At 30.7% G+C, this 27,404-nt stretch overlaps 1 protein-coding gene and 1 pseudogene across 1 annotated transcript; both read left to right on the top strand.

Moving 5' to 3' along the window:
• The first annotated feature begins 3,238 nt into the window (after window positions 1-3,238).
• Window positions 3,239-8,192, top strand: LOC145092752 (uncharacterized). Its single transcript, XM_079030735.1, has 7 exons — window positions 3,239-3,538; window positions 4,107-4,579; window positions 5,373-5,556; window positions 5,665-5,889; window positions 6,713-6,829; window positions 6,924-7,157; window positions 7,798-8,192. The coding sequence occupies exons 1-7, from the start codon at window positions 3,470-3,472 to the stop codon at window positions 8,014-8,016; spliced, it is 1,521 nt and encodes a 506-aa protein (XP_078886861.1). The 5' UTR covers window positions 3,239-3,469; the 3' UTR covers window positions 8,017-8,192.
• A 4,120-nt stretch (window positions 8,193-12,312) lies between these two features.
• LOC145095441 (uncharacterized) lies at window positions 12,313-17,464 on the top strand (annotated as a pseudogene).
• Window positions 17,465-27,404: the final 9,940 nt, after the last annotated feature.

Raw genomic sequence — 27,404 nt, 5'->3', positions numbered from 1 at the left:
CTTCCAAAATTATAACCAGAGGCATGAATTCATATGGGCAAACTGATTCGGTAACATTATCAGGGACTTCAACTAGTAATGTGGTGAATGACAACATGGCACTAATGTGGGTCCCCAACAAGAGCCGCGGAATTTGTAAAATTATAGGAGGCGAAAAGTCGTACACATTTTCATATTTGAAATTGTTTTTTTTTTTTTTTAAATAATGTAACGTTATATTTCAAGATGGATGACATGTATTTATAACAATTAACAAGATTAAAAGCAAACAAAACTCGTCTTCTCTTTCAAAAATATGCCACCCGACATCGCTATCTTTTTATATCAAACGGCATTATTTTAAAAGGATACTATTAAAAAGTAAGTAGTTGGAATGTTTTAATTGTTTTTTAATAATATATTTTATGAATAAAAACATATCGTTTGTTACTTATTTTTGGTAATCATTTAAAATGTTTGGTGTTTTCTTAAACCAAATAGTTAGTTACTTGTTTGTGATTGATAGCTTATATACTTTTATTTATTTTATAAGATCGGATTTTCAATTCAAGCCTTGTTTTATGTTTTTATTAAACCTGTCAAACGTGTCGTGTCATGTCAAGACATTAAACAGGTTGAAAGGACTTGACCCTAACCCGACCCGTTTAATTATCGTGTCGTGTCGTGTCGTGTCAATCTGTTTATTTTCGTGTCGGGTTGCGGGTTAAGGTTTAAACATTGTAAATATGTTGAAATATTTTAAAGGTTGGGAGTTGTAGAGACAAAAAAGAAAAAGTAAAACACTGGAGTTATGAGATGAAATGAAAAAATTTATAGTAAGTTTAGAAGAAAAAATAAAAATAGTTAAAGTTGGAGAGCAAAAGACATAGATGGTGAGGATGACTAAAATTAAGTAATTTCAAAATTTTGAATATTACTTCTAATTATTGAGATTGACCCACTACAAGTCTATAACATACAATATATTTATAAAAATATGAAATTTATAATAAATAATATATAATTAAATGAGTCATATTCGAGTCATCTCCGAGTTGAAAGTCTTGACCCTAACCTTACACGTTTAATTATCGTGTCGTTTTGTGTCAATCCGTTTACATAAACGTGTCAAAATCTTTGACCATAACCCGCTAATTTCGTGTCGGGTTTTCGTGTCGTGTCATGTTTTGTCAGGTCTAGTTTTTATGCGAGGCTACATGGAATGTAAAGATTCTAAGTTGTAAGTATCTATGATGATCATAATTTTCGATGCTCTTTTTTAACGGAAAATTTAATTTATTTTTAAACTACTTATGAATACACATATGTTCTAGATGATATTTGATCCCTTGACCTTAAGAAGAGAAAACAACATTTGATATTATTGGGCTAAAGACTATATAATATTAAATTAGAAAAATCATGAAAAACACAAGACATTGTTTTCATTAATTAATATCATTTACTCTTTTTTCACAAATTTGGAAACGGTTGGCCATCGGCAATACAAGTAGATAGGATTTTACCCCTAGACGAAGTGAAAAGCCAGTATGATCTACCTACCAATATCTCTCTAAATGTTGACCTATTTGTTTATTGAAAAATATATTTTTACTTTTACTATTTCATGACAAGATACACAGTGTAAAGGTGGATAGTGGTTGTTACAGAGCAATGAATGGGTATTACCAGCTTAAACAAATGCAAGAAAAGAAGCTTGTAAAGCATCTATAATTAACCAAGCTTTTGCTTATGCATTTACATATGTTAAATAATGTTTTACATTTACTTTGTTGTTATTTTATATATGGTTCTGTTGTAAGTTACCATCGAAGACGTTATTGTTGTTATCAAAGGATAATCCATGTCTATTGGTAGGAATGTTTTTCATTAATATTGTAATTTACTCTTAGTTTAAAAGTAGTTAATTTTGCTGTGAACTAAAAACGGAATTTAAAATAACACTTTTAAACAATAATCTAAATTGTGAAAAGGAAATAGACTTGTACATTGCAAATTAAGCATATGACACAATATAATTTATAACTATGAATGAACTCAATTCAGTTATTAAGTATATATCAAAATCGAAAGGTATTTAGTCTAGCGATATCAAGTATGTTGTAAAAATACGTTTTATCTAATAGGTTACGATCTCAAGGTTTGTTGTAAACAAATGTAGATTTATGAACATAATTAATGGGTGTATTTGTGTTAGGCATTCTAAAAAAAATCGTTCATGTTAGTTTATTTAATAGATGAATGAACATTAACAAGATTTTTTTGCTTAGTTAAACGAACAAATACAATCAATGGTCTTATTCTTTCATTTACATTCATAAACATACATTAGTCTTCGTTTATAATATTTTGTTTCCGTTCCTTTATGTTCGATTATTATGCTATATTATATATAATATTATACAATTGATGATAGTGAAAGTAGAGCTTAAGAGTGGTTCAAGATTTTAAAACTTTTAGATTTTATAGAAAAATCAAAATCAAAATTACTACATCAACATACTATAAGCATTAAGAATAAGCTTTACAGTTCTTCATTTGAATGTTACTGTTCATTTATATTCGATTATGTTCATATATACTCATTTAGGTTCATTTATTTTGGTTAATGTTCATTAAATTATGTCCATTCGTTCATCTGTATATATCATCTTCACAAACACAAACAAACAAAATAATTTGTTATACCAATTATGTGAACACGAAAATATGTTAATCTATATGTTCGTGTTCATTGATTTATTCAGTTATACTTAAACGAAAATTTGTTACTCAATTTATTTACACCATAATTATGTTTTGGTAAAAGTTTGGGTCTAAAGGAGACAAGTGTTCATGGGGCCTTTAGTACTTGGTAGTGGGCACAACGAAGCAATGATGGGGAGTGAGTTGCATTACACAATTAAGTAATGCACTACATTATTTTAAAAGTGATATGTGAAACAAAATTCTATTCAAGTTTGTAAATTTAGCAAATGGTGTTTCTTCTCTTTATCTTAGTTTTTATATACTGATTATTTGATACAAAAATTAATGGTGTTTCTACTCTTTATCTTAGTTTTTCTAATATAACAATCATTTTGTCATATTCCATTAATGCTCATTATAATCATAAAGATAAAGTTGACAATCTCTCCACTTTTATACATAGGAACTTTTATCGACATTGTAAGAAAACATTTTCTTATTTATTTTGTTTTTTTTGTTTTTTTTTTTTTTTTTCCTTTTTTTCATTAAAACGCTATTAAACGCAGATTAATTCGTCAAACCAACTACAATTAACATTATCCTCCTTGTCGCTGGTGTGCTCAATGACACTGTTGCTTCAATTGATTTTGTTGCCGTTGAATTTCAGCTTTTTCCATGGCATTTCCATTCAAAACCCTAATTATCTACTTCCATTGACTTCTTTCTATAAAATTCTCACTACAAAACGGTTTTCGTGATCCGATTATCAGTTAATCCAACGATGAATCAACTACAAAGCATCCCTTCTTCTTCCGACGACGACTCTGGTTCTATGAACACCGCTCGACAGGTAACCGGATTTTCACGCATGTTAATTGTACTATTATCTTCCTTTTTTGTGTTTCAAACTTTTGCTTCTGTACGCGTATTTGCATTAACGCCATGATCATAATCGACAACAATCGCATGTGTTAATACTCGTAAATTATTCCGATTGAATGCGTATTGTTACGATATACGGTTGAAGAATCACATGTTTATGTCCAGACTTAATGTTGATCTGTGTAATTTTGAGGAAAAAAATTTCAAGTTGTTGCTTTCAATCTGTCAATTAATAACAGATACGTCAACAAAACATGTCTATCATTCATTTAAAACTAGAATCGTGATCATCCGATGATTTTCTCGTTTATTAATCCATGCTCATAGAAAGAACATCACATAAATCAGAATTTGATCGTCTAATCGCGTTCAATTTTGAGCCAATTAGTGTTCGAACCTTTAGATGATATGATACATGATACATAAATGTTTGTAAACAGGTGTTAGGCATTTTAATCTTCTGTACTTATTGTTATGCTGTTGTGTAATCCATGGATTTCTGATACATAAATTTGAGATGTGAATTTGAATTATAGAGTGCAGGGCAAAGCCACATAAGTGGAGAAAGTGGTAATTCAATGGTAATGGGACCAGGTTTTGAAGGCTCGCGTCATTGGCATGATGTATTCTGGCTAGGGATCTTTCTTTTGCATTTAGTATTAGTAGGTCTTGCACTTGGGGTACTTGGACTTAATAGATTTAGAAAGAAAGATAGACTTAAACTGGATCAATACACATACAAGTTTCTTGGAAATGAAGCTGATTTAACAGAAGACTATTGGCCACTTTATGCCATTGCTGCTGGAGTTGGGACACTTCTTGGATGGGCTTGGTTGTTATTACTTGGTTCACGTGCAAATCAAATGATGAGGATTTCTGTCCACATATTGACTACTTATCTTGCAGTTCTTAGTGTTTTGTGCTTTTGGGGCAAAATGGTCTTTTGGGGTGTTGCTTTTGCTATCGGTTCTGGTTTGCAGTTTTTATATATCATATCCGTCATAGACAGGTAATACTCAAGACTTAGACTTGTATATAATATAACTATGTCAAAAGTTATTGCTTTTATAATTGATGATTAGAATAATCAACTGATATGGGATTTGCAAGCATGTATATTACTCTATTATCCTCTACCACTTCAAATTATTATTTTGAATGGGAAAATGCAAGAAATAGCAATGTAGTTTTTTTTTTTTTTTTTCTTATTATAGCATTGTACTTCAAACTATTTCTTATTAGAAAATTGTACTTAAAAAAGTTTACACATCACAGCAATGGGAATCCTGCTGATTTGAATTATGATGACATGTACATGTGTGAATTGTGATATACTGCTGACGTGGAAAAAAATTGAATTTTTCTAGAAATCTGTCCATATTGTATATTTAATAAAAAAAAATTATCATCAAAGTTTTGTATCTTAACACATCATACATTGAATCAAACATCTTTATAATAAACATAATTCCATGAATTTAACATGTTCACAAAAGATCACTATTTCATGTTTACACAAGTTAAACATGTTCACAAATATTTGATGCCATGTCAGCAATATATTACCTGTGTACATCCTATGTGGACAATGACATTTCATAAAAACCTATTAACTTGTTCCATGTCATCATAATTCAAAAACATTTCAAAGTACAATGCTTTACAATGCAATAACATAAGGAAAAACTAAAGACTAGCATTTTGCCTTCTTATGAAACAGTAACAAAAGGATTCAAATTCAACACAACACAATCTTTTTAAAACACACATCTTGATTAAGTGTTTTTTTACCTTGTATTCAGACTTCCATTTACCATGTTGGTTTTACAAAGAGCTGTAAAAATGGTATGGAGGCTACCAAATGTCATGAGAATAGCATGTGCATTCATGGTAATCATGTGTCTATGGTTATCCCTATGGTCATTTGGTGCAGCCGGTGTGGTGGCTTCAAGCATTGGTGATGGTGGACGCTGGTGGCTACTTGTGGTGAGGTGGCGAGTTTTACTTATATAAAAAAAAAGATTCTTTTAATTTGGACAAATTTGCCCCTCATGTGATGACAATTGACATGTACAAATGGTGTTTACTTTGTAGGTTTTGTCAGTGAGTTTGTTTTGGACAGGGGCAGTTCTTTGTAATACTGTTCATGTTATAGCATCTGGAATGGTGTTTCTTGTGCTTATCCATGGAGGTCAAGAAGCAGCATCAATGCCTAATAATCCTTTGATGCAATCTTTGAGATATGCTGTGACTACTTCTTTTGGAAGCATATGCTATGGATCACTTTTCACTGCTGCTATTCGAACACTTCGGTGGGAGGTAAATATTTATATTTTAATTTTTAAATACTTTTCTTTATCTATTTGGTTGAATGGAATGGAATGATAAAAGGAATGGAATAAACAAGTTAATGGAATGACTCAGTGTCATTACATTCCATGATCATGTTTGGTTGGTCTATAGGATTGGAATGAATCTTCAGAGGAATTTTTTTATGTTTCATTAAAATGTAATGTATAATTTTAACTCTACTTTGTACATTATTAAATTATAATTTATAAATTTATATTAAGAAAATGAAAACAAATTAAGGGGTAATCACTAAAATGACCAAAAAGGGTGGTCTTTTATCATCATTTGACCACCTTTTTACAATTCTTCATAAAAAAGTAATTTCCTGAATTTTTTTATTATTTATTTCGTGAAAATTATGTCATTTTGCGATATAAAAAAACTGCAATTTTTTTTTTGATGAATTAAATTTTTTTTGCAAAATATTTGGTCATTTTAGTGATTAAAAGTCCATTGAAACTCAAATAAGATTGTAATAAAAAAACAAAATTTCAAGTAACTTTTATAGAAAATATAATGGTTACTCTCAACTGAAGTCAAGAAATTTAAAAAAGAAAAAGAAGATTTTTATTCATTATAAATTACATAAATAAAAATCGGTTACATTGAAAATTTACATTCCATTCCATGATGGAATTAAATAAAAAACACCTCCTACCTAAGGAATGAAAATCAACAAAAAGGGAAGGAATCACATTCCTTCAAGAATGGTCCATTCCATTCCATCACACAAAACAAACAGTTTCTCTCATCATTCTAACGGAATAAACGATTCCATTCCATATATCAGATTAGGGGATTCAGATCAAAAATTGGCAACAATGAATGTCTTCTATGCTGTGTTGACTTCCTCTTTCATCTAGTTGAAACCCTTGTTCGTTTCTTCAACAAATACGCATACGTACAGGTGCATATGTATATATTTATATTTTTTCAAAATCATTTATAGCATCCAGCTTTTCAGGCTTATTAATTTTATTAAAATTTTTTAAAACTTTTAGATTGCAGTTTATGGGAAAAGTTTTAATCACTCAGCAAGAGACGCATGGGAGTTATTCCAATCAACTGGTGTTGAAGCACTTATTGCCTATGATTGTTCAGGAGCTGTTTTACTAATGGGGACGCTTTTGGGTGGGCTTATGACCGGAACTTGTGCTGCTGTTTTGACCAGGATTAAACATTCTGACCGTGTCATCATGATGGGGTCCACCGCAGGGTTATTGGGCATGATCTTGGTAAGTAAAGGTTAAACTACAAATGACCATTTTGCCCCTATCTTCATCTTCTTCCTCTCCTTCGTGTTCATCAAGAACCACTGTTCATGTTACATGTAGATGGACAAAAATGAATAGACAAGGGCAAAAAAGTCATTTTACATACTTAATAAATGGTAGGGACGAAAAAGGATACAAATGCATTTTTTAGGGGTGAAAAATGTTCAGGTTTTCTCGTAAGGGACCCAATCCGTAAATTTTGACAAACCACTAGTTTTTTGTTCTAAAAGTTAAATTATTTACTTTCTAAACATATATTTAGAGAAAATTACCATTTTAGTCCCTAAGTATAGCTGATTTTTTAAAATTTTGGTTCCAAAAAATTATCTTACAGTTTTGCTCCTCGTTTGAGGTTTTATAAAGTTTTTGGTTCTAGTTCCAAATAAAATGACTATATTTTTGGGACCAAATTTGCAAAAATCAGTTACACTTAGTGACCAAAAATAGTCATTTGCAATATGGACCAAAAACATTACAAATCTTAAATAAGAACCAAAATTCCAAGAGAATTTTTTGGGACCAAAATTGAAAAAAATCAGCGAAATGTAGGGACCAAAAATGTATATTTCCAATTTATTTTATAATATGATATGTTTTGTAGGTTGGATTGGCGATGGTGGTGGTTGAAAGTGCGGTTACATCGATATACATATGTTATGCAGAAGATCCATTGTTGATACACAGGTGGGACCCAGAGTTTTTTAACCAGATGTCAGAGACGCTGCACGAGCGTCTCCAACATAGAAGTTCACGAGGAACTCAGGTATTGAACCGGAATCGGCCTGTTGTTGACCGTATACAAGAAACAATTACCGTATGATTCTTAAACATTTAGTTTTTAACTTTTTTGAGAATTTAATGGTCATTTTGTTTTATAATGTATAGTTTTTTGTTCTTATGTTTGGGTCATGATCTAATTATTCACTTTAGTAAGAAACTAAGAATGATTTCAAATGTTTTATTATCATATGATGTAATGATCGTGTTTTTTTTTTTTTTTTTTTTTTTTTACCATGGATAACGTTTTAGGTCAGTAAAATTGTTTATATATAGACCATTTTGGTTAAATATTCTCATTGCTATAACAAAATCATAAAATATTTCTCATTTTAAAGAAATATGCAATATATATATATATATATATATATATATATATATATATATATATATATATATATATATATATATAGAGAGAGAGAGAGAGAGAGAGAGAGAGAGTTAGGTTCAAATGTTTTTGACAAGTATTGTGTGCCTTCAACAATCAATCAGAATTAAGAAAAAATAAATTCAATAATAAATCATAAAAGGGTATAATAGTAATCTTAATTATGATAAATATGGTAAATAATTAAAATCATTAATACCCTTTAAATATGGAAATTCTGTTAATAAACACTACAAAATCACAAAATATATCCCTTTATTCGACATCTTCCTCTTCTAACCCTAACCCAAAGTCGACTCTCCCTGTTTCTCCTAAAATCATCGTGCACCACCACCATCATTTTGTTCTCTGTTTACAAGCCCCGAAAACCTTTCTCCTCTTCTTATTTCGACACCACTAGAACAGCAGCACCACCCCACACCACGATCGAACCACCAGCTTTATGAATCGGAGAACCACTAGCTGCGAAATTTCTAGGGTTTGTTCACTTGTTGCTGCCGAGAAGATGATAACTTTTGTGAGTTTTTTTATTGTTTAGAATTTCATAAACTTCATCTGTATCTATGTGCAATTCATTGGATGAAATTAATCCAACTTCATCTATTTCTTACTTTTGTGAGTTTTTTCATTGTTTAAAATTTCACCAACTTCATCTGTATATATTTCACAACTCGTTGGATGAAATTGGATTAAATAGTTTGTCTAATAATCATTGAGTTATATTTGGATTAATTGTTGTGTTTGTTCCTTTTTCTTCTATTATGTTACTCTTATGCACATAATTTAGTGTATCACAATCTCGTTCCTGATTGTTTAATTCATATGGACATTATAGATTTTGATAATGTAAACACCTTCAAATGTTTCATTTACAAAGAATTTGGTTTATTCTGATAAAATTTTAGCATTTATATGTTGATAATGCATTCTATTAGAATTTTATTGTTGCATTCTAATAGAATTTTACTGTTGCATTATAATAGAATTTTACTGTTGCATTACAATTTTTAGTTGATAAGTGTGCATTCCAATAGAATTTTACTGTTGCATTCTAATAGATATATTCTGCCAGAATATATTATATGTATTCTGTCGTATTCTATATATTCTACCAGAATATATAAAGTGATAGTTTATTGCAAGTAACATGTTTTTAACCATTATTAATTTTTGTTGTATTTATGATAGGAATTGTTGGAAGAATGCGTTGAAAACCTAATAGGAATAACTTGAAGAATGAATAAAGTTTGATCATACCTACAATTTAAGAATGTTGTTATTTTTTAAGAATTTTATTCATTTTTGTTGATATTCTTTTAAAATATATATAATTATATTAAAATGTATAAGACTTTTAGTCTGTAAGAATATGTATGAATTTGTATTTAAGTTTGCATGTATAAAAATATATTAGAATGTTCTTATTTTTCAACCACAGATTCAAAAATTTTGTTATTCTTCAATAAATATTCTAATAGAATAGAATTCTGAAAGAACATCATTCTAACAAAAAAAATATTCTGACAGAATAAAATCGGTTATATTTTCAAATTATGTTATAATTAAAATTGAATTAATTAAAAAAATTAAGATATTTAAAATTATGAGAATTAATTATCCCTAAAAATCCGAAAATTTCTTTTTATAATTGTAGTTAATTGTCCAAAATACCCTTTTGCTAAAATTTGTGTGATTATATGGTACATGCTATCCCACTGTAATATGATACACTCTCAAATTATGTTCATTGATTAATTTCATCCATTGGTCCAGATCTGTGCATTCTGGCACACAATAGTTAGTAAAAACAAAATAACCTAACCATATATATATATATATATATATATATATATATATATATATATATATATATATATATATATATATATATATATATATATATATATTCTAAACTGGTCCCCATCGTGTGTATTTCAGGAAAAAAAAATAGCTAAGCTATATTCTATATAATTAAATTCTTAAATTCATAACCCAAATATAAATCATACAAAATTTTCGACTAAAATATTACAATAAGCCAAAAATTGCGCCCAAATTGATAATTTTGGAACTTATTTATGTAAACTAGGCCCAAAATATATTAAAAGAGAAAATTACAAAATTAGCCTAATACCTTAATTATTTTGTGGAAAATAGCCAAAAAAACGGAAATTGCAAAAATAGCCCCTAAGTCGTAGATGGAAACACCCCATCTGTGATTTTCCATGTCCATCTGCAAATGTACAAGTGCCTAAAGCACGGCTATGCTTTAGGCACTTATACATTCGCAAATGGATTAGTCTATCTGTGATTTCGTGAGTCCATCTGCGATTTCGTAATAGGATTGTATAAAAACATTTTTTTCCTTCATTTTTCAATCACAAGTTTAGGAAAACTCTCTTTTCCTTTGACGATTTATTCCACAAAATGGATAATTTCTTCAACAATCCTGAAAATATGGTAAGATTTTAACTCATTTTATGTTTTAATCAACATTTATTTAGTGTATGTTTTATTTATTTATTATTTATTGTATTAGTTTTTGTAAAAGAAAATCAAACTTTATTGTTTGTTATTGGTTAATTTTGTTGTATTTGATAGATATAATATTATTTATTAGTATTCTTGAAGTTTTAATGGTATTTTGTTAGTGGTTGTATGAATGTACAAGTATAGATTGCGTAAAATGTGTATTGGCTTGTTGTACATTTAGTAAAAATGTTAGAATATGTTGTTTTTTTTAAGTTGAAAGATGAAAAAATTGTTCCAAATCATGTATAATTGCATTCATGTAGTTTGTTTACAATAATAATTACAATACTATTGGTTAGTGGTTGTTTGTATAGTTGTCGTAAAACTTGAAAATTTGTATATAGTTGTCGTTTAAGTTTAAAAATTGTTATAGTTTGTTATTGTTTTTCAGAATAAATATAGAAATTATTGATTGAATGTTGGTTTATACTTTGTTTATGTTTGTAAATTGAATGTTGGATTAGTTATTCCATTTAATATCCGAATATTTTTAAAGAAAATAGTTGTTTAGTTTTTAATTTGTTGTTGTTTTTGGCACCATGATTATAATAATTTCAATGTGAAAGTTATTGTGAACTTAAAATGATCGGGGTGTAACATCTGGAAAGTATTTGAGGTGTTACATGGTTCAAGACGCGATATTTTTAGACGCACTGTTTTTGGTTACTTGTTGGACGTCCCTCATTTACAAGGGGACGAATTGTTGTTCCACAATATGTTTCTTCATCAGATACGGTCGGACTATGTTTTATCCCCAGATGGCATAAACCGGTTATATTTTAGAGTCGGGTATACGAAAATGGCATATGGTCCGGAAGAGTTTTGTTTGATAATCGGGTTTAATTTCGGCGAGTATCCCAAAAATATTGGCAAAAAAGTGTTAGAAAAAAAAGTTACTACTAAAAAAAGAAATTTATTGCGTGAACGTCTATTTCCGAACAATACAAATAGTTCGGTGAAAATTAGTGACCTGAAAAGTTTTATTTTAAATAATCCATTCTTAGAAGCTAGCGACGATGATGCAGTTAGAGTCTGTGTCTGTCTGATATACGTTTTATGTGAAGGATTTTTGGGAAAAGAAATAAACGATTGGGTGCCGCAAGACTGGTTTTTTTGGCTGAGAATTTGGATGTGTGGAACAAGTATTTCTTTGTTTACTTTGAAAGTTTCATATTATTAATGTTAATTTATATTATAAATAATATTTTTTTGGCGGTTCTGCTTGGGGTAGCTATTTGTGGAACTTTACCTATGTCGACCTTGAGGATACGTGGACAAGATAGATAAATATTTATTACTGCCGGAGCATGGTCAAACTTTTAAATACTCCGTTTCAGGATTTACGGCGCCATTTAGGATATAAAAATTTATTATTATTTGTAAGAATTTATTGATATGTTAGTTATTTTAATTTTTATCATGTGTCTATGGCTATCCCTATGGTCATTTGGTGCAGCTGGTGTGGTGGCATCAAGCATTGGTGATGGTGGACGCTGGTGGCTACTTGTGGTGAGGTGGCGAGTTTTACTTACCAAAAAAACCTTTTATTTAGGATAGATTTGCCCTTCATGTGATGACAATTGACATCTACAAATGATGTTTTAATTACTTTGTAGGTTTTGTCAGTGAGTTTGTTTTCTACAAATGGGCAGTTCTTTGTAATACTGTTCATGTTATAGCATCTGGAATGGTGTTTCTTGTGCTTATCCATGGAGGTCAAGAGGCAGCATCAATGCCTAATAATCCTTTGATGCAATCTTTGAGATATGCTGTGACTACTTCTTTTGGAAGCATATGTTATGGATCACTTTTCACTGCTGCTATCCAAACACTTCGGTGGCAGGTCAATATTTACATTTAAATTTTTATATACTTTTCTTTATCTATGTTGTTGAATGGAATGGAATGATAAAAGGAATGGAATGGAAATGGAATGAGTCAGAGTTATTACATTCCATGATTATGTTTGGTTGGTCTGTAGGATTGGAATGAATATTCAGTTGAATTTTTTTATGTTTCATTGAAATGCAATATAGAATTTTAACTCTACTTTATACATTATTAAATTATAATTAATAAAATTTTATGAAGAAAATGAAAACAAATTAAGGGGTAATCACTAAAATGACTAAAAAGGGTGGTCTTTTATCATCATTTGACCACCTTTTTACGGTTCTTCATAAAAAAGTAATTTCCCGGATTTTTTTTATTATCTATTTCGTGAAAATCATGTCATTTTGCAATATTTTTTTGAAGATTTCTCCAAATTTGTGTGAAAAAATAATATTTTGCGAAATAGTTTGTCATTTTGTGATTTAAAGCCCATTGAAACCCAAATGATATTGTAATAAAAAACAAATTTTCAAGTAACTTTTATAGAAAATATAATTGTTACTCTCAACTGAAGTCAAGAAATTTAAAAAAGAAAAAGACGATTTTTATTCATTATAAATTACATAAATAAAAATCGGTTACATTGAAAATTTACATTCCATTCCATGATGGAATTAAATAAAAAAACACCTCCTACCTAAGGAATGAAAATCAACAAAAGGGAAGGAATCACATTCCTTCAAGAATGGTCCATTCCATTCCATCACACAAAACAAACAGTTTTCTCTCATCATTCTAACTGAATAAACGATTCCATTCCATATATCAGATTAGGGGATTCAGATCAAAAATTGGCAACAATGAATGTCTTCTATGCTGTGTTGACTTCCTCTTTCATCTAGTTGAAACCCTTGTTCGTTTCTTCAACAAATACGCATACGTACAAGAGCACATATATATATATATATATATATATATATATATATATATATATATATATATATATATATATATATTCAAAATCAATTTATAGCATCTGACTTTTCTGGCTTAAAAAATTTTATAACTTTTAGATTGCAGTTTATGGGAAAAAGTTTTAATCACTCAGCAAGAGACGCATGGGAGTTATTCCAATCAACTGGTGTTGAAGCACTTATTGCCTATGATTGTTCAGGAGCTGTTTACCAAGGCTATGGGGAGTGGTCAAACCCATCTCACCGGAAAAGTGCTGCCACATATGCGCCATGTCAGCTTCACACCCAACCCACCACCAACCCACTAAAGACTGGAAATGGTTACCACTCCACAAATTCTTTTTTATTTTTATTTTTTGACCATTATATTAATTAAAAAACATAATTTATAACATATATTAATTTTTTAAAACATAAAAAATAAGAGCACAATTTCATTAATTAAAACATAGAAATTTAAAACTTAAATTAGTAAAATTAAACATTACATTGTCTAAATAAAATAAAAATCAAAAAACATAAAAAAAACATAGAAAAATAACATTACATTGTCTAAATAAAATAAAAATTAAAAAACATTAAAAACATAGGAAAATTCTAATCGTCGTCGTTGTCGTCACCGGTATCATCCACATCGTCTCCACCATTGTCATCCTCCTCATCGTCACCATCGTCATCATCGTCGTCTTCACCGTCATTTTGCCCTTGAAATTATCGTTCTCATATGTATTCGGTCAAATTGTGATGTGTTTCACGGTTTTGTATTTCCAAAACCCTTGAGAAGTATGCCGGACTCCCAACTTGTATTACTGCGGGTGGGTTAAGTATATCGTTTGTGGTATATGAGCAAATAGCCCTACTCTCTTTTTCTATTATCATGTTATGTAAAATAACACAAGCAGTCAACACGGTTCTCAATTTTTCTCTGTCCCATGTTCGTGCCGGATGTTTGATTATGTGTCACCTTTGTTTGAGGACTCCAAACGCCCGTTCTACATCCTTCCTTGCAGATTCTTGTGCTAACTTGAACATTTTCCGTTTATCGTCGGTCGGAAATGTGTATGACTTTACAAACGTAGCGTATTCTGGATATATCCCATCACCTAGGTAATACCCATATTTGTATTCATTTCCATTGACAACATATGACATTTCTGGTGCTTTGCACTGTAAAATATCGTTAAATATCGGAGACGCTTGGAGCACATTCAAGTCATTGTTTGACCCGGTCATACCAAAGAATGCATGCCAAAACCATAGGTCATTTGAAACCACCGCCTCCAAAATAACAGTCGGCACCCCATGATCACCTCGCGTGAACTGGCCACACCACGCGTTGGGACAATTTTCCCACTCTCAATGTGTACAATCAATGCTACCAAGCATCCCTGGAAAACCATGTTTCGCTTGATGTGCGGAATACAACTGTTCGACATCGCTTTTAGTCGGATGTCGCAAGTATATGTCACGGTAAAGCTCTATGACATACTCACAAAATAAATATGTACACTCTCAACCAGTCCTCTCAGACATTTTCAGATACTCATCTGATGCGTCTGCGGTTATACCATATCACAACTGTCTAAGAGCGGCCGTACATTTTTGTATTGTGGTAAAACCGCGTTTACCTCTAGCATCCCATCGTAATTGAAAAAATTCATAATTACGTGCCAAATCTCTAGCGATACGTAAAAATAAAGTTCTACTAATACGAAAACGTTCTTCGAATTTAGATAGATCATATAAACTATCAACGGCAAAATAATCACGTACCAAAAGTTCATGTGCCGCCTCTCGATCCCGGTTGATCCATTTTCTATGCTTCTTGTCGACGTTAGAACTTTCGCCCCTCTCACGTACCACGTCTCGTGCCGCGGATAACAGCGTATACAAAATAAAATCGTCATCGGAATCGTTATCATCAGAAGACGAAATAATTGGAGGTGGAAAATTATCCATTTTTTGGTTTGATGTGTGTGTTTGTTTTGAAAAAATGTGGGTGTGGTTTAGTGGAAATTATGAATAAAATGGATGTATATATTGAGAGAATTTGAAAAATTAAATTTTTTTTAATTTTATTTTATTATTGTTTTTTTAATTAAACGGTCATATTATACCGTTCGAAAAATGAATTGGCCAATCAACAGCGTTGTCTTCGTCCGTCTTCTGCCTCACGTCACACGCAGCCCAACAGACTTGGGGGCGGTGTTCACACGTGGGAGAGGTTGCCACCTCAGCCCAAGACGCGTGAAACTACCCTCATACCGGGTAGCCTAATGAGGATGCTTTTGGGTGGGCTTCATTTATCCCTACCTCATTTCCACTTATTCCTACCCTATAATTATTACTTTAACTAATTAAATTAATGAATATATATACTTTTTACTAATCATTGATACTTTTAATAATTAAACTTATTTACTAAAATATTATTTAGTTTATTTATAGATAATTTAATAATACTATTTTAATAAAAAAATATAGAAATATTTTTATTTTATTAAAAAAAAATTACAACACAATGATAATAAAATAATATTTTGACATAACTTCTAATATAATATTTAGCTATTTAAGGAAAAAAACAAAGTTTTTTTAAGGTAATTCAAATACACGAACTAAAGCTTAAATACATTGAATAATGTAATAATGGTTTATCACGTCACTTGATATATATTTATGATTCATCTCCTCTTTTTCTTTAATATAATAATGGTTTCAATATCAATTTTATTTCTTTAATAACTTTAATACTTTCAAATTCACCCCCTTACATTTATATAGAAGTTAAAGGTTAATACCTTTTATTTATTAAGCTTTTAGTACATATCATTATTAATCTTTTATATTAATTTGACGAAAAGAAAAACGTTTAGTACTTTTGAATTATACTATTTGATATTTTTGAAAAAATTATATGTTTGGTCCTTTCTCTCTCTCTCTCTCTCTCTATATATATATATATATATATATATATATATATATATATATATATATGACCAAAAATATAATTTTTTCTAAAATATCAAATAATATAACTCAAAAGTCCTATATGTATTTTCGTCAAATTAATGAGAAAGAGAGAGAGAGAGAGTGTATATATATATATATATATATATATATATATATATATATATATATATATAGGGAGAGAGAGAGAGGGCTAAAAGTATTTTTAGAAACTGAGAAGGATATAAACTCTAAGTAAGATCAAATTAAAGGGCTATAACTATAAATATTAAATATTAAAGAGAAATGGTTAAATGGGCACGAATTCGTAGATACGTGAGACAATTGAAAGATTCCATCACTTTCAAAGTCACTTTAACAACCTTTTGTAAAATTAACATTTCTATTATTTGATTGGTTGAAAATCTTGAAAGCGAGTAATATTAAAATATATCACCTAACAAATAATTATTACGAGGGTAAGTATATAATATCAGGGTAGGAATAACATATCCTTTTTGGGTGGGCTTATGACCGGAACTTGTGCTGTTGTTTTGATCAGGATTAAACATTCTGACCGTGTCATCATGATGGGGTCCACCGTAGGGTTATTGGGCATGATCTTGGTAAGTAAACGGTAAACTATAAATGACCATTTTGCCTGTATCTTCATCTTCTCCCTCTCTTTCATGTTCATCAAGAACCAGTGTTCATGTAACATGTAGATGGACAAAAATGAATAGATAAGGGCAAAAAAGTCATTTTACATACTTAATGGCTTAGGTGTTAACTTAAACGGTAGGGATGAAAAATGATACAAATGCAATCTTTAGGAGTGAAAATGTTAAAATTTTCTCTTAATGGACCCAATTCATATATTTTAACAAACCACTAGTTTTTAGTTCTAAATGTCAAGGCCAAAATTGTTTATTTAACTTTCTAAACATATTTTTAGAGAAAATTACATTTTTGGTCCTTAAGTTTAGTTTTTAGAAAATGCTGATAACAAACATAAACAAACCATCGCTATCATAAAACAGGATAAAGTTTTCTTTTTATCGTAATCCGGCTTTAAAAAGTTATTTTTAGAAATAAAAATTGTAGTTTATGAACCATTATGATAGTAATCGTAGTTATGAATTATTGTGATGAATAACAAGTAGTGAATCTTGAAAAAATTGTATATAATAAAAATAAAGAATTTTAACTACTCCATTAAATAGAAATTAATATAATGTAATTTGATGATTAAAGATATGTTCACTTACATTTTCTTTCTTTTGAGTGTACGAATCGTTTAATATATATTAAATATATGATACAATTTGAAGCTGGATATTACGTTTAATATATCTATTTATTTGAATATTGCAAATGCTGAAGTTCTTTACGTCCGATATCTTTAAGAGTTTTAAACATGATAAAACATAATTTAATGTTATGAGTTTTTAACTCATATAAATTGAAATCATGTCTAACATACTACGATCACTACTTTAAAAATGATTCCAAGTGTTATTATATTACTAACAATAATGGTCCTTTCCACCTCCTCCTCCACCACCGTCCCCTTCACCACCACCACCATCCCCTCCACCTTCAATATGGTCCCTAATGTTGGTCATTGCATGCCAAGAGAGTGTGGTTCTTCGGTGTGCTATTGCAGTTTCCGGACATGGAATTGTTATAATAATCGAAACGAATGTATTAGAATAGTTAATAACAAATGTCTTTTTTTTGTTTATGAATATTATTTAGTATACTTGTATTTTAAAGTGTAAAATAAAAGAATAAATGTATTTATTAATATTAAATGAACTAATAGATATATTATTTTATTTAGAGTATGATATAATCATAAATATAAGTTTCAGTAATTTATAGTTTTATCAAAAATTAATTGTTAATTTGTTTTATTATTTTTTAATTAATAGGTAATTTTAGAGTTAATTTTATTGTGTACCGTATATATCAACATGGAAACATAGCATATTATGGATTGTTTTTTATTAGTTCTATTGTTTAAACTGTATATTATAATTTTGAATCAAAATTTTCATATGTATATTATTTATTTTGAAGTTTTGAATTCTGCCCCCTAGATATAATGGTTGTGTTCCGCCCATGTTTTGAAACTTACGCTTTTTCATTAACTGTTCCTTCTCTTCTTCACTAACTCTTTGAACCAACTTTCGTGGTTAAATCCATTATTTTTTGGTTATTTGTTGATAATTTGGAAACATTTACGTGATATTCTGAATCGGGTGATTTCGTTTCTAAAGCATCAAGCCCGTATTTTTTTGCTGATGTGACACCAGATTTAACCTCAAGAGCATTATCAAGAAGATCTACAAGATCAGGAGACACAGTTGCAACATAAACTTCTTGGGAATTGGTATTATTGATGCCAGAGGTGGTAATTTCACAAACCGAACCAACTTCTGAGGTTAAATCCATTATTTTTTAGTTATTTCTTGGGCCGTCATTAGTTGCTTTGGAAGCAAGTAATGTTAATCAGGATTTAATGAGGATTTAGGGATACCAAAACTAACGAGTTCCGTTAGTTTTACCATAATCACCCTCAAGAAAATTGAATTTTCCACTATGTTCCCATATGTAAAATTCGGTGAGGTTTTGGGGCGCTGCTCCTCGACCCTACCCGCTGAAATCATGTGTAAAATAGTACGATCACTACTTTAAAATAACTCCAAGTGTTATTACATTAGTAATAATAATGGTCCTCTCCACCTCCTCCTCCACCATTGTCCCCTTTACCACCACCACCATACCCACCACCTTCAATATTGTCCCTAATGTTTGTCATTGCATGCCAAAAGAGTGTGGTTATTCGGCGTGCTGGTGTTGTTTCCGGACGGGGAATTGTTATAATAATCAAAACGAATGTAATAACAAACGCTAATTTTGTGAGGAATTATGTATTAAAATAGTTAATAACAAATGTCTTTTTTTTTGTTTATGAATATTATTTTGTATACTTGTATTTAAAAGTGTAAAACAAAAGAATTAATGTATTTATTAATATTAAATGAACTAATAGATATATTATTTTATTTAGAGTGTGATATAATCATAAAAATAAGTTTCAGCAACTTATAGTTTTATCAAAAATTAATTGTTAATTTATTTTATTATTTTTTAATTAATAATTAATTTTATTGTGTACCGTATATATCAACATGGAAACATAGCATATTATGGATTTTTTTTATTAGTTATATTGTTTAAACTGTATATTATAATTTTAAATCAAAATTTTCATGTGTACATTATTTGTTTTGAAGTTTTGAATTCTACCCCCCAGATATAACGATTGTGTTCCGCCCATGTTTTGAAACATACGCTTTTTCACTAACCGTTCCTTCTCTTCTTCACTAACTCTTTGAACCAACTTCCGAGGTTAAATCCAATATTTTTTGGTTATTTGTTGATAATTTGGAAACATTTACGTGATATTCTGAATCGGGTGATTTCGTTTCTAAAGCATCAAGCCGTATTTTTTTGCTGATGTGGCACCAGATTTAAGTTCAAGAGCTTTATCAAAAAGATCTGCAAGTTCAGGAGACACAGTTGCAACAGAAACTTCTTGGGAATTGGTATTATTGATGCCAGAGGTGGTAATTTCACAAACCGAACCAACTTCCGAGGTTAAATCCATTATTTTTTGTTTATTTGTTGGGCCGTCATTAGTTGCTTTGGAAGCAAGTAATGTTCATCCGGATTTAATGAGGATTTAGGGATACCAAAACTAACGAGTTCCGTTAGTTTTACCATAATCACCCTCAAGAAATTGACTTTTCCACTATGTTCCCATATGTAAAATTCGGTGAGGCTTTGGAGCGCTGCCCCTCGATCCCGCCCGCTGAAATCTTGTGTAACATACTACGATCACTACTTTAAAAATGACACCAAGTGTTATAATATTAGTAATAATATTGGTCCTCTCCACCACCGTCCCCTTCAGCACCACCACCATCCCCTCCACCTTTAATATTGTCCCTTATGTTGGTCATTGCATGCCAAGAGAGTGTGGTTTTTCGTCGTGCTGGTGCGGTTTCCGGATTGGGAAATGTAATAATAATCGAAACGGATGTAATAACAAATGCTAATTCTGTGAGGATTTATGTATTAGAATAGTTAATAACATATGTCTTTTTTTTTGTTTATGAATATTATTTAGTATACTTGTATTTTAAAGTGTAAAACAAAAGAAATAATGTATTTATTAATATTAAATGAACTAATAGATATATTATTTTATTTAGAGTGTGAGATAATCATAAAAATAAGTTTCAGTAATATCTAGTTTTATCAAAAATTAATTGTTAATTTATTTTATTATTTTGTAATTAGTAGTTATTTTTAGAGTTAATTTTATTGTGTACCGTATATATCAACATGGAAACATAGCATATTATGGATTGTTTTTTATTAGTTCTATGGTTGAAACTGTATATTATAAATTTGAATCAAAATTTTCATGTATATATTATTTATTTTGAAGTTTTGAATTCTGCCCCCTAGATATAACGGTTGTGTTCCGCCCATGTTTTGAGACATACGCTTTTTCACTAATTGTTCCTTCTCTTCTTCACTAACTCTTTGAACCAACTTCCGAGGTTAAATCCATTATTTTTTGGTTAGTTGTTGATAATTTGGAAACATTTACGTGATATTCTGAATCGGGTAATTCGTTCTGAATCGGGTGTTTTCGTTTCTAAAGCATTAAGCCCGTATTTTTTTTGCTGATGTGGCACTAGATTTAAGCTCAAGAGCATTATCAAAAAGATCTGCCAGTCCAGGAGACACACAGTTGCAACATAAACTTCTTGGGAATTCGTATTATTGATGCCAGAGGCGGTGATTTCACAAACCGAACCAACTTCCGAGGTTAGTTGCTTTGGAAGAAAGTAATGTTAATCCGGATTTAATGAGGATTTAGGGATACCAAAACTAATGAGTTCTGTTAGTTTTACGATAATCACCCTCAAGGAAATTGAATTTTCCACTTTGTTCCGATATGTAAAATTCGGTGAGGTTTTGGGGCGCTGCTCCGCGGCCCCGCCCGCTGAAATCATGTGTAACATACTACGATCACCACTTTAAAAATAACTCCAAGAGTTATTATATTAGTAATAATAATGGTCCTCCCCACCTCCTCCTCCTCCACCACCGTCCCCTTCACCACCACCAACATACCCACCACTTTCAATATTGTCCCTAATGTTTGTCATATCATGCCAAGAGAGTGTGGTTATTCGGCGTGTTGGTGCAGTTTCCAGACTGCGAATTGTTATAATAATCGAAACGAATGTAATTACAAATGCTAATTCTGTGAGGAATTATGTATTAAAATAGTTAATAACAAATGTCTTTTTTTTGTTTATGAATATTATTTAGTATACTTGTATTTTAAAGTGTAAAACAAAAGAATAAATGTATTTATTAATATTAAATGAACTAATAGATATATTATTTTATTTAAAGTGTGATATAATCATAAAAATAAGTTTCAGTAATTTATAGTTTTATCAAAAATTAATTGTTAATTTATTTTATTATTTTTTAATTAATAGTTAATTTTGTTGTGTACCGTATAAATCAACATGGAAACATAGCATATTATAGATTGTTTTTTATTAGTTCTATTGTTTAAACTGTATATTATAATTTTGAATCAAAATTTTCATGTGTATATCATTTCTTTTGAAGTTTTGAATTCTACCCCTAGATATAACAGTTGTGTTCCGCCCTTGTTTTGAAACATACGCTTTTTCACAAACCGTTCCTTCTTATTTTCACTAACTCTTTGAACCAGCTTCCAATGTTAAATCCATTATTTTTTAGTTATCTTTTGATAATTTGGAAACATTTACGTGATATTCTGAATCGGGTGATTTCGTTTCTAAAGCATCAAGCCGTATTTTTTTGCTGATGTGGCACCATATTTAAGCTCAAGAGCTTTATCAAGAAGATCTGCAAGTTCAGGAGACACAGTTGCAACAGAAACTTCTTAAGAATTGGTATTATTGATGCCAGAAGTGGTAATTTCACAAATTGAACCAACTTCCGAGGTTAAACCCATTATTTTTTGGTTATTTGTTGGGCTGTCATTATTTGCTTTGGAAGCAAGTAATGTTAATCCGGATTTAATGAGGATTTAGGGATACCAAAACTAACGAGTTCCGTTAGTTTTACCATAATCACCCTCAAGAAATTGAATTTTCCACTATGTTCCCATATTTAGAATTCGGTGAGGTTTTGGGGCGCTGCCCCTCGACCCCTCCCGCTGAAATCTTGTGTAACATACTACGATAACTACTTTAAAAATGAGTGCAAGTGTTATAATATTAGTAATAATATTGGTCCTCTCCACCTCCTCCTCCACCACCGTCCCCTTCACCCTCACCACCATCCCCTCCACCTTCATTATTGTCCCTAATGTTGGTCATTGCATGTCAAGAGAGTGTGGTTATTCGGCGTGTTGGTGCAGTTTCCAGACTGCGAATTGTTATAATAATCGAAACGAATGTAATTACAAATGCTAATTCTGTGAGGAATTATGTATTAAAATAGTTAATAACAAATGTCTTTTTTGTTTATGAATATTATTTAGTATACTTGTATTTTTAAAGTGTAAAACTAAAGAATAAATATATTTATTAATATTAAATGAACTAATAGATATATTATTTTATATAGAGTGTTATAAAAATAAGTTTCAATAATTTATAGTCTTATCAAAAATTAATTGTTAATTTATTTTATTATTTTTTAATTAATAGTTAATTTTATTGTATATCGTATATATCAACATGGAAACATAGCATATTATCGATTGTTTTTTTATTAGTTCTATTGTTTAAACTGTATATTATAATTATAAATTAAAATTTTCATGTGTATATTATTTGTTTTGAAGTTTTGAATTCTACGCCTAGATATAACGGTTGTTTTCCGCCATGTTTTGAAACATACGCTTTGTCACTAACTGTTCATTCTCTTCCTAACTAACTATTTGAACCAACTTATGAGGTTAAATACAATTTGAAGCTAGAAATTACGTTTAATATATCTATTTATTTGAACATTGAAAATGCTGAAGTTCTTTACGTCTGGTATATTTAAGAGTTTTAAACATGATAAAAAATAATTTAATGTTATGAGTTCTTTAACTCATATAAATTGAAATCATGTGTAACATACTACGATCACTACTTTAAAAATGACTCCAAGTGTTATTATATTAGTAATAATAATGGTCCTTGTCACACCCCTGAACCAGACGGTGGAAACGTCCGAGGGCTCGCGTGACTTAAATTGAATATCATCACAATGAATATACATGAATCATAACATAAACATCACCATGCATCAATACATTACAACTGACATTGTTCACATCAAGTACAATATTTAAACATTACATATCCATAACATAAATTGTTTGATAGTTTTTCAAAAGGATAATACCCTAAGTATTACTCCTCAGCTTACCTGTTACCTGAGAATACAAGTTATTTTGAAAAACGTCAACATATGGAATGTTGGTGAGTTCATAAGCATGGTTGTTATGAAAATGTTTTGTGTAGTTTATAAACCCATAAAATTTGATATTTTCTGAAAAATACAATTGTTTATACCAAAATGTGAAGATCCATAAGTTTATGCATGAATGATTTCAAAGCGTGTATAAATGAAAAGTTTTGCATTATGGTTATTGAAAAGTACAAATGAATGATGTTCATTTCCCCCGAAAAACCCGATGTTTTCCGATCAAAAAAAGAAAAGTATAATTGTTTCAAATTGTCATACCATCACAACGAATGATTATGATTTTTCCTTGATTACTCGGATAGTATTGGATTTGTTTATGTGAGTCGTTATAACCATGCATGATAATGACTAGTTCGTCTGTCTTGGCATTCTAACGAACGCCAGAATTAATCTTCAGATTTTGTCACCCTAGACTGGCTGAGTCTAACTGTAGCGAACAGCTGAGGTGTGGGGGAGTCACCCCCGTATATATTTATACACAAACTCTCGCTCTCCCTCCAGGAGACTTTGATAATAACTACAGACTACGACCGACACTCGTTGGTGCCGCCCGTTATTACTCTCTAAATCCCAATGAATTTGATTACTATTGATTATCGACCGATATTTGTTTACTTGAATTGATGGTGAGCCTAACAGACGAGAAGAAGAGGACCACGAGAGCCTACTAATCACGTTTGTTATTTAAGGCTTTCGGGGTATGCGACGGACGCGTTGGTCTAGCTCGCATATGATTTATTTGGACCTTACAAGTAATGCTAATGGGCCACTGAGGCTCAATAGCACCTAAAACCCACTGAGGGTCCCTTAAATATATAATTGGGTCACAGGAGACCAAATAACATTCATTTTTATCGTTGGGCTCAAAAGTTATGTTAATGGATCACGAAGGTCCAATAAACATGTTTTGAGACTTTCAAGCCCAAAGATTTGAATGTTTACTTGTTTTAGGTATAATATAATTTTTGGAAAGTTTGATTGAACGATTGTTAATTTCGTATCGACACGAGGCTGGTCGGTTATTTATAACGATATTTGGAATTATACGTATATTCATCTTTCTATTTTCATGTGTTGTAGTTTGGTATTTATTTTTGAATCAAATATCTTAATAATAAAATAATTACTTCAAAGTATTGGTTTGACCTTTTCAGCCCTTAATTAATAAAAATGACAATTTTAGTCCCTTATTTTTAAAAAAAGACATTTTATGCCCTTAAACCATTTTCTTAACATCTTTGACCCCTAGACTTGTTTAAATGATGTTTTTAGTTCAAAATGTACTCTTTGACAGTTTCAGCCCCTCCATTAAAGAGTTTTTCAGTTTAAGCCCAAACTTTCGCAACTTATACAATTTTGGCCAAAAATCCAAAAAGTTTACATTTTTTTTATCCTTGTTTGGAAAATAAATCATTTTAAACCCTGAATTAGTTTTCTTACCATTTTACCCCCGTTTTTTTTAGAATTTTACCATTTCAATCCCTTGAAAATTGTATCTTTCGCAATGTTGGCTCAATGGGCCGAAAAGCCTAAAATTTGGCCCATTTAGCTACAAATTACATTTCTAGCCCTTAAAAGAGTATGATATTCATAAAAACATTTATTTTTACTGTTTTGACTCTTTTAGTCCTTAAGAAAACCGTGGATGGAAAATTTTCAACCCAACTTTTGTTTATTTGACAAATTAAGTCCAAAAATGGGTTTTATGTTGTAATATGTTTATTATCACCTTAGAGGATAATTTTTTTGACTTGTTTAGTGTAACATAACTTAAATCATGTTTATCTTATTCCTAGATCCATAGATCTCGAGATTTCTCTCATTTTGTTACATATTTACCACATAAGCACATGAAATCACACATAACATACAACATACACATAGATCTACACATTTTACTTGTATTCTCCCCCATAAGGCTCGTGAAAACCAAAAAGAGAGGGGTATGAACTCATATTAGGTTTGTGGGTTCGTATTTGAAGAAGAATAGAGAATATGAGGTTGTTTTTGGCTTGAATGCTTTCTTAGAGGAAGTATTTAAGCTTTGATGGTCCTAGAAGACATGATCACGAAATGAAGCCATATGAAGGAGTGTTCTTAGCTTAAAGATAGAAATAAAAACTTATGTATGACAACAACTTACCAAGAATTGGTGATGTAAGTGAAGATTCTCTTGAAGCCCTTCTGAATTTTCGAGATTCTTGAGGAAGGTAAGGAGATGTTCTTGAAGAGTTATAGAGAGTTTGAAGTGTTTTGTGTGTGTGTGTTGATTCTCGGTCGAGAGTAATAGGAAGAAGACGAGAGAGAGTTGAGGTGACCATTATAGATGCATGTTGGTCCATGCATGGAAGTATGTGGTGTATTAGTGAGGTGGCAACCTTAAAAGTCAACTCTTCCCCCTTTCTTTTGTAGTTGGGCAGAATTCTTGGACTTAGGAGGAAGGAAGTAGTTTATCTTGGGCCATTGCTTGATATTTTTCGAAACCATGAGCCCATTAAGTAGGTTTTCGGCCCATTAGGCCTTTTAGAGTAATTCAAGGCCCAATATTCATCAAAGTATGAGTTTTATGGCCCATTAGGGCTATTTAGTTTTGTTATGTCCCAATAAGGCCCATTAGAGATAAACTAGTCCATTCTAGGCTTTTGAGGCCCTAAATGTTGAGTTTCATGCAATTTGGTCCAATTAGGGTCCATTTAAGAGTTCTAAGCCCCAAAATTGTCAAATTGGAAGCTTATTGGCCCATTAGGCCCAATAAGAAAATCCTAGTCCAAAATGGACTTAAACCGTGATTTTTAGGGTTTCCAACTTTATTTGGCTATTTGAAGTGTTTGTATAAAGCGTTTGATGAAATTTTTGTTGTGATTGAATAAGCATCATACATGCTTTCAAGTTTTAATCACCATGTTATCATTGTTTAATGTTTACAAAGCATCAAAATTCCTAGTTGTGACATCTTCCCCCCGTTAGAGGGAATTTTGTTCCAAAATTCTTTTTAAAGCTAGATTCAAGGATGCGAGAATAGGTGAGGGTACTTCTACTTCATCGGGTCTTCGCATTCCCATGTGAATTCTGGTCCACGCTTCGCGTTCCACCGAACTTTCACAATCGGAATGCGACTTTACTTAGTACGCTTCACCTCCCTGTCCATAATTTCGACTGGTTCTTCGACGAACAGGAGAT

Source organism: Lactuca serriola, chromosome 3 (genome assembly GCF_051521515.1).
Source record: "Lactuca serriola cultivar US96UC23 chromosome 3, Lser_US96UC23_V15, whole genome shotgun sequence".
In the NCBI taxonomy this organism is placed as follows: Eukaryota; Viridiplantae; Streptophyta; class Magnoliopsida; order Asterales; family Asteraceae; genus Lactuca; species Lactuca serriola.
This window is presented reverse-complemented; position numbering and strand designations above follow the sequence as displayed.